The sequence below is a fragment of the Hemitrygon akajei genome, chromosome 14 (genome assembly GCF_048418815.1).
Source record: "Hemitrygon akajei chromosome 14, sHemAka1.3, whole genome shotgun sequence".
In the NCBI taxonomy this organism is placed as follows: domain Eukaryota; kingdom Metazoa; phylum Chordata; class Chondrichthyes; order Myliobatiformes; family Dasyatidae; genus Hemitrygon; species Hemitrygon akajei.
In genome coordinates, this window is record NC_133137.1 from 37136537 (window position 1) to 37149769 (window position 13233).

Sequence of the window (13233 nt, forward strand, 5' to 3'; positions counted from 1 at the left end):
CCAAAAGCTTGAAGCACATTTGTCCCTAATTATTGTTGGGGTGTCTTCCTGCCTGAAAAGGTACACCAGTTTTAATTAACTATTAGTTCCAAGTTAATATCATAAAATAATAAGCCAGTTTACACTGGATGTCCTTGCATAGTTTTGCAGGTTCAAACCAATTTCAGATGGGATATCTACAGGCATTGGATTTTGGGATTAATATCATATCAATAGTAGCTTGCTTAAAATGCAGATCCCTCAGTATCAGCCTTCTACCTTAACAACAAAATCATTCACTCAATAAATGAACGTCACTGCTTAAAGCAGGATCCTTAACCTTTTTTTAATGCTATGGACCCCTTTGGTACCCTGGTGAAGTTAATGGTGCCATTTTTATTTGGCTAACTACATTGTACGAGCACCTAAAGAAAGGAAGACTGTGATCACATTTGATATACCGACACATCTACTTCTGTAAGTTTGAAGTACTAATGAGTGTGCCATAAACAATATTTTGAGATACTCGGAACAACTGTAATGTGATATGAAAATATCTGTTGGTGTCAAAGTCACAGGTACGGATAATACTACTGTGGTTTGTTGCCTACATTCATAATTGAAAGAAATACTAAATTTCATTTGGAGGTTAGTAAAAATAAAAATGTAAATTTTTTCCCATCCAAGTTCACTGACCCTCTGGAATCTATCTACAGACTCTGCCCCTACCAACCCCCCCCCCCCCCCCCAAAGTCCCCGAGAGGTCAATGGGCCTCTGGTTAAAATCCCCTGGCCTAAAGGACCGTTAACCTCTTGCCTGCCTGTTCCCAGGGACTTCCAGAGATGAGTAAGACAGAGAGAAAAAAATTTAAACAGATGCAAGCAATTGCGGGTGGGGTTAAGTGTGAAAAAGGCAATTATATCAAAAATCCCACTCAAATCCAGTAATTATCAGATTTTACTAAGGCTGAACAAGCTTTTGCTTTTCTGTTAAGTTTTTAAAAAAGGAGGAATGATTAGTACCTCTTCCAGTTAACACTGGAATAAGCCACATCTTCCAAAGGGACAGGAGGGAAACAAATACCAGCACAATTTATTTTAAAACATTTGAAAGATTCACATGTCAGATCTAATAAAACTGGATATGATTTTGCATGCAGCAGGTTATTTTAAATTATTATCTGTCAAACAAAGTAAGGTATAGAAGCAACTTAATTCATTTGTATTATATAAATGTTGATGCTAATTCAAAGAACAGCATAGTAAACGTAATTATAACCATTGCAACATTTGCTTGCAGGTTAAATAAACTAATATAATCATTAACATCTAGCCTGCTCTCAGCGAGTATTGGCATGACTTTTCTTGTGTGTTTAAAGAACTGTGCAAAGAAGATACAAATATCTACTTCATATTATGAGGTAATATTATTGCTAACACAATGTTCAATCTTGGGCAGCATTGGCACTTGCCGCTAAAACACGCATGTTTAAACCGCTAATGGGAATGATTTATCACCACTGCACCACAAACCAAACACAAAACCCTAAATGTTATGTTTCGTTCAGAATTGGATAATATCAAACATGAAAATATTGTTTACCTGTCGTTTTTCTGTGACCTGTGAATGCCAGCTGTCTGTAACATGTGCCTTGTGCAAATCTGACTGGAGCTGTATTCAAAAATAATGTAAAATTAATTAATTGTTAATATTTCTATTATCCTATCCTATGACCAAGAGGGTACAAACCAAGGGAAATCTTACTATCAGAATCATGTTGCAATTTAAAAGCAATTTAAGATTAGCAATTGTGGACCTTATTCTAACAGTATGGCATTCCACACAGATCACGAATGATGGCTTTCATTCCACCAAAACATCTCATTACTCATACTACATGCTGGAACAACTCAACAGGTCAGGCAGCATCAATGGAGAGGAATAAAGAATCGATGTTTCAGGCCGAGACCTGTCATCAGGAAGGGTTCTGATGAATGGTCTCAGCCCTAAATGTCAACTATCCACACCTCTCCATAGATGCTGCCTGACCTGCAGAGTTCCTCTATCATTGTGTGTGTGTTACTTTTGGAGTTCCAGCATCTGCAGAATCTCTTGTATTTAGCTTTACACATACTTAAGTGATCAAATACCATCTCTCTCAACTATGAAGATTCAGTTATTGCAAGCTGCTCGAACCAGCATCCATTCATTGCAAAAAAGAACTGACACACCTATTCTAAACTGTGTGGAAGCAGAAATGGTAGGTGACCGTGTCAGTGGGGTTCTTAACTTGCATTTCATAAAATGTGGAACCAAAGTAAATGTCAGATCCTTCAGTATAAGCAACAGGAGCAAACTAGATGGTAATGGAAGTACCCAATTTTAATTGTAGAAATAGATCTGAAAGTATCATAGATCAGACAACAGTGAGGGAGGCCCTCCATTGATCAGCATCAACCACCCTAGCTGTCATAAGCAAGCCAGGCAGTACAATTCGGAGAGCAAGCTGTTTCCCATGCAGCAGGCTCCTCCTTTCCATGCAGATGATGGATCCAAAGGAATGGCAGACACCGATATAGTTTGGCACCAGCACTGTCGCATGAGTTGCCAGTCAGCAGAACTGCCTCAGGGACTCAACTCCAGTTTTGGATTTTTCCTCAGGCTTGACTCCTGAAGCCTTTCCTATGAGTGGGTACGGCCTCAAGACAGCAGGGGTTTGAGATCAGAGTTTTCCTTTTCCTAGATGAGCTGCCAACCATGGCTGACAAGGCCCATCTGCCTGAAGCAACTGGTTTTAAGGCATCAGTAAACTGCTTTTGCCCTTTCTCCTGTCAGTACGAAAGAGGACCATCTGGGTATGCCATGTGTAGCAGGTTTATGCAACAGAAGGAATTTCCATTTATATTAAAAAACTATTCTATCTTTCCCAGCACAGACACAATGAACTTTGTTTACGCTGAAACTGCTGTCCACCAAGGCTACTAGCAGACATCCCACCCTGCAAAAACTCATTTCAGGGAGGTAGCACCCCCGCCCCCACAACCCCATACTCCCGGTCTACCTCCAAGAGTGTATGTAATACTTTGTTTAGTGAGTTTGTCTAATCTGTAAACCAAGTTGGGTATGCGCAGAAAATGTGACATTAAAATACGTACTTATATTATCATGGAGTCATTTTTTTTATTCTATTACAACTTTAAGCAAGTCTACAGGGAGTTTGGCCTCATCACGTAGGACATCAATAGAGTAGCTCCTTAGCAGCTAGCCAGCTAGTTTAAATAACGTTAGCTATATGAATGAACAAATGACACCTGTTAAACTCACCTCAACATGTCTTTCACATTTTAACCCACCATGGGCAATAGAAAAGTCACTGTTGCTAACAGTGTAGCGAGCAACACTGTCATTATTTTTGAGGTCGACTGTAAAGTCCGCCCACAGAGAAAACTGACAGGTCTACTTAGCTTGAAGAGAGACCAATCAGGATGTTCCCTCTCGCTCTTCCTCTCCCTCTCAAAAAAATAGATTTCCAGGATATTGTATACAATTTGTGGGCATCAGAGAGATGCTATCAATATGCGGGAGACTCCCGGAACTTCTGGGAGAGGTGGGATTTCTGGCTAACAGGGACTGATATGAAGTGACATCAGGGTCAAATGCCTCACAAATTGTTTCTGTTTACTTTCTTATGAATGCTGCTTAAACAGTGCTATGTGCCTGTGATGTTTTTAATTGCACCTGTGCACACATACTTATGCATATGATGAAAAATTGACCTTTCAGATCCAGTTTCCCCCTTATTTGAGATTGTTTCTTTACTCACTTGTTGGAGTTCGATATTGTTCTTCTTCCAGTGCTCATATAACAACTCTTCAGCAACCTGAGAAGAGAGGTGCAGGAATAGTTTGGCCTAGCTAATAACAAGATCTGAAGCGTTAACATCTCAACAATTAGCAACAAGAATGCTGCTTCACAAGATGTTCCATTCTCATTGTCAGAAGCAGCACAGTCACATAATTAAATAATGGTTCAACTAGTTAGTAGGTCCAAAACATACACAAAAGACTTACCTTAAGAAAGTGTAAGGAGGTTTAAAAAGTGAACCCACCACCCAATGCTATCATACCAAGAAGACATTAAGTTCTAAACCCAAGCTGCACCATTTAAATAATCTCAATCAAGTTAACAAGTAGGGCAGCTCCAGTTTACCACTCTGGCCTTGCCTGGATCTTATGAGATACAGCGTGGAACAGGCCCTTCTAGCCTTTTGAGCCGTGCTGCCCAGCAATCCCCTGATTTAATCCTAGCCTAATCACAGGACACTTTACAATGACCAATTAACCAACTAACTGGTACATCTTTGAACCGTGGGAGGAAACAGGGGCACCTGGAGGAAACCTCGGTGGTCACAGGGAGAAAGTAAAGCATTGTGCTAACTACTCGCTACCATGTGTAGTGAGAAAGTTCAGCTTCTTCCCCAGCTCAGTTGCTACCATATCACATCTGTGGATTTGTATGTAACTAGTTTTGCTACAACAAGTGTATGGGACATTGGAAAAAAAGTTGAATTTCCCCATGGGGATGAATAAAGTATCTATCTATCTATCAGCTGTGTACAATTCTGGCTACACTTTAACATCAAGCCTTTAAGAATGAATATCATGCTGGCACACTGACCCTTTAAAAACTCACTGTCAATTTTCTCCATTTTTAAGCATTCATAAAAGAAAATTCAAGCTTTAAAAATATACATTTACTCAACTTAGGAGTTTATGATTTTGCAAATATGATCAAAAACAGACAATTTTTTGTTAAAAGGGAGATGTTGTTTCTTACTCTTTTGGTACTCACAGAACTGTACCCCAGCATATCACTGCGTTCATTTGGGAAGAAATTCATTGAAAAGAGGCCTGTTAATTATTCCACCAACTTTGTCTCACGTGTGTGGTCTTTCCCCTTATTGAATTTATCACATGCTACATTGCATAAGAACAAATTTTATTTACTACTACTCTTATAGAACTCATTGGAGTAGTTCTACTTTTTTCAACTTGCTATGTGAAGTACTAGTGTTCTGTTGGGGTTCTTAGATTGTCATAGGTCTAAGCTTTTATATCAGATTTCAGCCTGTAACTCACCCACAACATCCAGCATTCTATACAATAGGGTGGACTTAAAAAGCACTGATTACATTACAAACTGTAACCCACTCCCAAGTATCCATTATTCTGCTTTAATGCACTGATTAGATTGCAGCCTGTAACTCATCTCAAATCATGATGCAGTGAGGGACTACCTTACGTGTAATCACTGATATGTGGATCTTGACAGAGAATGTCAGCAAGCCCCAAAGTATGTGTATGACACATATACACACAGAGACTTTCCAGCACAGCGCACCGCTGGAGGAATCCCCAAAATGGTGATTCTACCCTTGCCTTACTTGCAGATAGCAGTACTATGGTTCCTAATGGACCAAAGCCTCGAAGTAAAAAAAAATCAGAAGCCAGAAGTCTGAAACAAAAGTAGAAAATACTGAAACAACAATAGGCCAGGCAGGATGTGTGGAAGGAAAAACAGTAATAAAGGGTCCTTAACCTGAAACATTAACCACTTCTCATCCGTAGACTTGAGTCCACCCAAGGCTACTTGGGACCCATCACCCCAGTTTTTATTGCAAAGTCCAGTTTCTACCTTTCTTCGATGTTCTTCACGAGCTGATTTCAATTCCTCAGTCTTCTTTTTTGCCTCCTGTATGAGACGACCTGAATCCATCTTCAGCTCACGGAGCTCTGCTTCAAGCAGATCCTGCTCTTCTTGCAGTAAGCTCTGGAGTTTTCTCCGCCTTTGCTCTAGGTTACGTAGTTTTTCCTCCTGCTGACGATTTCTGTGGTATGCTGTCATACTGCCAAGGAAAGAAATGACGTGCCTAGATGTATCTTTGTTACAGTCAGACATGTTATTTGTTTGAAATAAATATAATCCCAAAATGTTATTTCACAGATTTTCTAAACATTATACACATGCATGGTAAAGATGTGTTATCTTAAAGGCATCACAATTGTCTTGTTTTGAGCTAATCAAGGCAAGCTGGTGAATTACATTGTTTTCACATTTATGAATTAGACGTGGTCATATTTGTAGGTCACATAAAAAACTGTTTAGCCCATGACAACTTAATGTCAGTTTAAACTACAAAAATGCATCAAACCCATGACAATCATATTCTCCAGCACAATCTCATCACTAAGATTGAGTAAATACACCATCTAGTCCAGCAGTTCCTAGCCTGGGGTCCACAGACTCCTTGCTTAATGGTATATACAAGGGGATGTGAAGGGGAAGTTTTTTTTTATTCAGAGAGTGGTGGATGCCTGGAATTTGCTGCCTGGTATGGTGGTAGAGACAAATACATTAGAAGCTTTTAACAGATGTTTAGATAGGCACATGAATGTGAGGAAGATGGAAGAATATGGACACTGCATAGGTAGGAGGGATTAGTTTTTTTTGGGGGGGGGTTTGATTTACTTTTTAACACAACGTTGTGGGCCAAAGACCCTGTTCCTGTGCTGCACTGTTCTACATTCTATGTTTGAGTTCTAACCCCTGATCTAGTTTGACACACAATCAGAAATATGATGGATTTGATCTCTGCTCCAATACTATTTTAGAAAGATCAAAAAGATTTTAAAATTGTGGAAGAATCCTTGATCAAGGAAGGGGAATATTAAATATGGAACAGCACAGCACAATACAGGCCCTTTAGCCCATGATGTTGTGCTAACCTCTACAGTATAAACCCACTCCATGATCAATCTAACCCTTGCATCTTAATCAACCTATAACACTCCAATTTTCTTACATTTATGTGCCAATCTTTTAAATGTCTCTATTGTATCAGCCTCTATCACCACCCCTGGCAGTGCAGTCCAGGCTCCCACCGCTTTCCGTGTAAAAAAAAACACCCAACTCTCGTACCATCTCCCCTAGACTATCCTCCAATCGCCTTTAATCTTGTATTAGCCATTGCTGCCCTCCCTGGGGAAAGGACACTGCTATCCACTCTATCCATGCCTCTTATCATCTTATACACTTCCCATCCTTCTTCGCTGCAAAGAGAAAAGCCCTAGCTCACCTAACCTTCCCTCATATGAAATATTCCCTAATGCAGAGCTTTATAGAGCAGATACATTACCTTGTGACTCTTGAACTCGTCCCCAATTAATGAAGGCCAACACTCCATACAGCCTCTTAACCACCCTATCAACTTGCCTGGCAACTTTGAAGCACTTAGACCATGAGATCCCCCTGTTCCTCCACACTGCTAAGAATCCTGCCATTAACCTTGTATTTCACCTTCCCCTTCATTTTTGATCTTCCAAAGTGCATCACTTCACACTTTTCCGGATTGAACTTCATCTCAGCCCAGCTCTGTATCCTGTCAACCTACACAACCTTCTACACTATCCACAACACCACCAACCTTTCTGTCATCTGTAAACTTTCTAACCCACCCTTCTACTTCTTCATCCAAGTCCTTTATAAAAATCACAAAGAACAGGGGTCCCAGAACACCGCTAGTCACACCGACTTTCGGTCAGGGAGTTGTGTTACTATCTCATAGAAGGATGCACTTGTCTTCAATTTCTTTCCAGGATAGCTAATCAATTAAATTCTTTATTTAAAGAAGCCAGATTTATCATCACCAAGTGTGAAAAAGATTGAGTTTGATTGTGAGACCTCCAGGTTAGTATTGCCCTCTCATTTCTGGGTATGCAGTCATCTACCTCCACGAGAATCATACCCCACTGAAAATCAGCGCTTTCACAGGGGAGGCTCAGAACAATACTGGCTAATTGAAATAAGCACCTTTGGTACACCCAATTCAAAGAGATGCACAGTTCTAGGGTCTCATTGGTAGCTCCTTAATGTAAATCACTTGACTTGTAGTTTCTACCTTTGCTGGTAAGATTGTCTTGAGCTCCACTGCGCCTGTTTACTACTCCGGACATCGTGCATTTTGAAGTATCGATGATGCAGCTCCCACTGTGTGCGAAGGCGCTCTTCCTGCTCCCGCTGGCGAACAATTTGCTGTTCCAGCCCTCGACTCCTGGTGCTCCATCTGGATGGGACTGTAGGTAAAGCCATCCGTGTAACCTATGTGATCACACCAAAGTTCACGTGACATATACATGCTGCATATCTTAACTGCCAAGTTATCCATAAAGCTATTTCCTCCAGTTGGTTCCTTTAATCTGTCCTGCAAACGTTGTCTCTTGATTTCACATGCAACAAGACCCACGCCCAAATCATTTGATGTGTTTTCATTGAGACACATTCTCAGGGAGTTATTGATCATAAAACCATACTTATGGTTGCAAAAGCTCATTTCGAGCAGTACTGACAGAACAGTCAACATGCAGGATAACTCTGGCTTTTTCTGATGAAGGGACTAGACCTGAAACGTTGACTGTTACTCCTCTCCCTAGATGCTGCCCGAGTTCCTCCAGCATTTTATGTGTGTTGCTTTGGACTTCCAGCATCTGTAAAATCACTTGTATTTCTGGTTTTTGTGTAAGAATTACTTGAAATGCTAAATGAAATGAGTGTCTGAGAACCCGTTATTAGCATTAGTGGCAGTGTACAAATACAGGCCTCCAAAATCTTCAATGCAATCCGACAGCTGAAAAGCTTTGTCGTAATTTCACACCTCATTTTACACAACCTAACTACACTGGGTAAAGATTCTGACCAAAATATCTATCAATCCACTAACCTTGACAGACTCACAGTATGTTTGAAACACAAGAAAATCTGCAGATCAAAAGCAACACACACAAAACGCTGGAGGAACTCAGCAGGCCAGGCAGCGTCCATGGAAATTAATAAACAGTCGACGCTTTGGGCCGAGGCCCGTTTCAAGACCTGATGAAGGGTCTCGGCCCGGAATGTCGACTGTTTATTCATTTCCATAGATGCAGCCCGGCCTGCTAGGTTCCTCCAGCGTTTTGTGTGTGTTACTGACGTTATTTTAGTATTGGCTGCATCTAAAGGTAACTGTTGAAATGGTTAACAACTGCTGTATTTCTCCCCACCATTCCCGGGCAATTGTTGTGTGAATTTGCAATGGCATTATTTTCCCCAAACCCGTTGAAACATAGTTACAGGCTTCAACCCATAGAAGAGCAAATTGGACCGTTAGTTTGGATGATCACAATGAGCAGACGTTGGCACGTCCCGGCAGTTAGACTACTGGAACCGTGACAACAGGACAGAAAAACTCGCACAATCCCCTCGCCGAATTACCGCGATGATCATACCTACATTGTACACTTTATCTGCACGGCTTTTGATTTAATTCCCCTGTATAACCAATAAATACCCCAGGCTGGCAGGCAGTACTTCAGGCCCCGTCAATGCCTGCGGACCCTACAGGATCCCGATTCAATGGAGAAGTAAAATGCTATACCCAGGGTCCTGAACACGGCCTCCAAAACACAAACGACCTTTAGTTTAACTTGTTGCCGTCTAACTCCATTAAATGCAACCGTTTGCTCCGCGCTGGCCGCGTAGCTCATAGCAACCAAGAGCCACTTCCGCAAGATGTACGGAGCCTGCCCGCGACCATAGTCAGTCCTCCCCGTTCGGGAAACGCGCTTTCGAAACACAAGAACACCAGGAGTTGGCCACCCAGCTCCTCTGTACCACTATGACTAATCTGCCCTAGGTCTCGGTTCTTCTCCTATCCCAGCTCCACATAGCCCACAGTCCCCGATATTTCAAAAATTAATCTACTCCCTCGTTCAATACCATCAGTGAATAGTGATTCTGCCTCCAACAACCTGCTGAGAATTCCAGAGATTAAGCAAGGAAAGTATGCCTATGTTGGTTTTAAGTGACCACTTCCTGATTCTGTAACCATGTTCTACCTGACTGACATGATTGAATTTTACAAACAGCTAAGTGTGGTGGCAAGGCTGGTGTAGCTGAGGTGCTCCACATGAACTGCAGCTAGGCATTTGTCATGTTGCCACATGGGAAACTGGCCCAAAAGGTGAGAAGGAACACATGGATACAGGATAATTTGGCAAACTTACTCTGAAACTGGCTTGGTGATAGCAGACTGAAGGGGATAATCAATGGCTGCTTTTGTGACCAGAAGCTTGTGACCTGTGTTGATTAGGTGTTGAGATCCCTTTTTGTTAGGCACATTACAGGTGTCCCCCGCTTTATGAATGTTTGCTTTACGTCACTTCGCTTTTACAAAAGACCTACATTAGTAACCTGTTTTTGCATCACTTTTGTGAAAAATTTTCCCATATAAGTTAATGGTTCTTCGCTTTACACCATTTTGGCTTAAGACAGGTTTCATAGGAACGCTCTACTTTTGTAAAGTGGGGGGCACCAGTATATGTCTGGGTATGGATATAGACGTATAGAACTTGTACAGCACAAGAACAGGCCTTTTCACCCACATCGTCCATGCTGACCACAATGCTTCTCTCAGCAAATCCCAATTGCCACATTAGGCCTGTCTCCCTCTGTGCCTTTTCTACCCAAGTACCTGTCCAAATGCTTTTTAAACATTGTAATGGTATCTGCACCCACCAGGTACTCTAGCAGCTCATTCCTGGTATTCACCAACTTCTGTGTGAAAAGCATTCACCTCCGGCCTTCTTTCTCTGCTCCCCCACCAACCACCATAAAGCTGTTCCCTCTAGTTTAAGGGTCCTCCGACCTGGAAAAAAAAATTCTGCCTATCCAGTCCAAACTCTTCAAAATTTTACAGGGTTTCTCCACTGCCACCCCACACTCAGCCTCCTATGTTTCAGTGAGAATATACCTAGTATGTCCAACCTTTCCTTACATATGAAACCCTCCTTCCCAGGCAACAGCCTGATGATGATCTCTTCTGCTTTTTCTATTGCAGTACTCTTCCTACAGCGTTGTGATCAAAGTTCAAATCCTACTATAGCCATTGGTGCAATTAAATTTAACTAATTTAATATATTTACAACACGGAGGCTATCATCAATAACTCTGATCGTGAGAATGGTTTGAGAATTGTCGAGGAAGGAAATTTGCAGTCTGTAGTTGGTTTGGCCTCTATGTGACTCCAGGTGCGTGATGTACCAGTTAACACTTAAATGCTAATCAATGTCCTATGAAAAAAATAAACAAAAATTGACTCTGATTTTATATAATGTTTATTGAATGTTTCAAAAATTGTCAGATCTCTGTAATTTTCCATCCCTTTGTTCTTTTAGGAGTTCAGGAAGGAGCAAAAGACTTTGATTCTTCATGAACATTTATTTTAATGTTTAATAAAGATACAGAGAGTTTGAAAGTAAGTGAGGAGCTGAGAAGCAAAGCAGAGATTAAAGAGATTCAATACGGTGCTTTTGAAAAATCTATCGCTTTTATACTTGAGTTAATAGAAATTCCTTAAAGATAAATCAATTCGGATGCTACACAATTAAAGCAATTATAATCCATGTATAATATGCTAATATTGAGCCAATTAAAAAATGAAAAGTTTTCTGACTCTGTAAAATTAAAAATAAAAACTGCAAATTAGTTTCTTCTACAAATGAGTAAATAAATAAGGGAATGAGACAGATAAAAAATTGCAGTGATTTTATGTTCCACCTGGAGTAACTACCATGATGTTTGTTCTGAAAAATGTGAATGATTTTGTTAACTGTCACTTTGATAAAATGATTACTACCAGCAGGGGTCTTGTCAAAGCTATATATTATTCTTAATATTATTGGAATATTAATAAATCTTTTATTTAGTCTTTTACAAAATCCTCTGTTGCATTTGCTTCATCTGTTTTTCTCCTTATTCTCTTTAAAGCACTCTAAAACGTCTGCATTGTGTGTAGCGTCATTTTTCTTCCAATTGTTACTAAATATATTCTTTCATAATGTTCATCAGAACTTTGCAAACTTGATGAGATTTTTCCAGATCAGTATTACGCAGAGATAAAGTGTACCTTTCTGTCCGTATTCATTGTCAGTGTTTGCCCCATTTAAATTATTGAACGCATGTAAATATTTAATGCAAGTAAATAATATGTGCTAATTACAGCATATGTAAAGAAGATCTTTGCTAAGTCATACTTATATTCACTCTACTGAGCAAATGATGGTCTTCCTGGGTAAGTAAACATAATTGCTTGTCCTGATTTCAATTATATAGTATTTGTGTCCTTTAATATTTGATGATTCTGTTAAACTAGGATTCAGCATCATCACGCATTAAGTGGATGCTTCATTGGTGATAATTTAGGACTTTTTCTTCATCTACCCAGTGATAGGGACAAACAATGAAAAATAATAATAAGCATACTGAAGAATACTAAAAATCATATCAAATAATACATTTTTGTTACTCTTTTTGTTTCCTGCTTCACTTGATATTGTTTGTGCTGACATTAAATAAAATATTCACGATGAGGACATTGATATAACAGAGTTTTCATTTAATAAAAGTAGAAGAGAGCTGTGGACATTGGCAGATCTGTGATGGAAATTAGAGTGAATAAACTGGACACCTTGCAAAATTAGCTTTTAAATTATAAATTAATGTCTCCATTAAGAAATTTGGAATAGTTAACTATTGTATTTGAGTTTGCTGGAACAAAAATGTTTATTTGTGATCTTATCCAGAGATTCTGTGCGAGTCATATGTTTATAATTATTGACTGTTGTTGTTTTCTTGCTGCAGGTCGTGCCAAAATCAGAATCAGAATTGGGTTTAATATCACCGGCAAATACCGTGAAATTTCTTGTCTTTGCAGCTGCACTACAATGCAATATACAATAACAGAAAAACTGTGAAGTACAGTAAGTGTATATTTTAGTTAAATTAAATAAGTAGTGCAAAAATAGAAATAAAAAAAGTAGTGTTCATGGGTTCAATGTCCATTTAGGAATCGGATGGCAGAGGGGAAGAAGCTGTTCCTGAATCGTTGAGTTTATTCCTTCAGGCTTCTGTGCCTCCCCACTGATGCTGGCAATGGGAACAAGGCATGTCCTGGGTGACGGGGATGCTGCCTTTTTGAGGCATCGCTGCTTGAAGTCCTGGAGGCTACTCTGGAGCTGACTAAGCTTGCAACTCTGAAGCGCAAAGCAAATTCCTAATGCATGTAGATGTACATGGCAAATAAAGTTGATCCTTGATGTGTAGAGAGAATTTCATTCTTTTGAAAACATGTGCACACAATGCCAGCTGAACTACCTTCATCA

General features: G+C 40.0%; 1 protein-coding gene across 5 annotated transcripts in view; it reads right to left on the reverse strand.

The window, feature by feature from the left end:
* tchp (trichoplein, keratin filament binding) overlaps nucleotides 1-13233 on the reverse strand; it is a 47336-nt gene that overhangs the window by 30389 nt on the left and 3714 nt on the right. The window contains exons 1-5 of one of the 5 annotated variants that reach the window (XM_073065854.1): nucleotides 9450-9576; nucleotides 7938-8112; nucleotides 5675-5885; nucleotides 3804-3860; nucleotides 1583-1651 (exon numbers count right to left, since the gene is read on the reverse strand). In XM_073065854.1, the coding sequence (XP_072921955.1) occupies nucleotides 1583-1651; nucleotides 3804-3860; nucleotides 5675-5885; nucleotides 7938-8112; nucleotides 9450-9558 (621 nt within the window). In that variant the 5' untranslated portion in view covers nucleotides 9559-9576. Of the gene's footprint in view, nucleotides 1-1582; nucleotides 1652-3803; nucleotides 3861-5674; nucleotides 5886-7937; nucleotides 8138-9300; nucleotides 9577-13233 lie in introns of those variants that run through there. The other 4 variants (XM_073065855.1, XM_073065856.1, XM_073065857.1 and 1 more) reach the window with 4 other exon arrangements.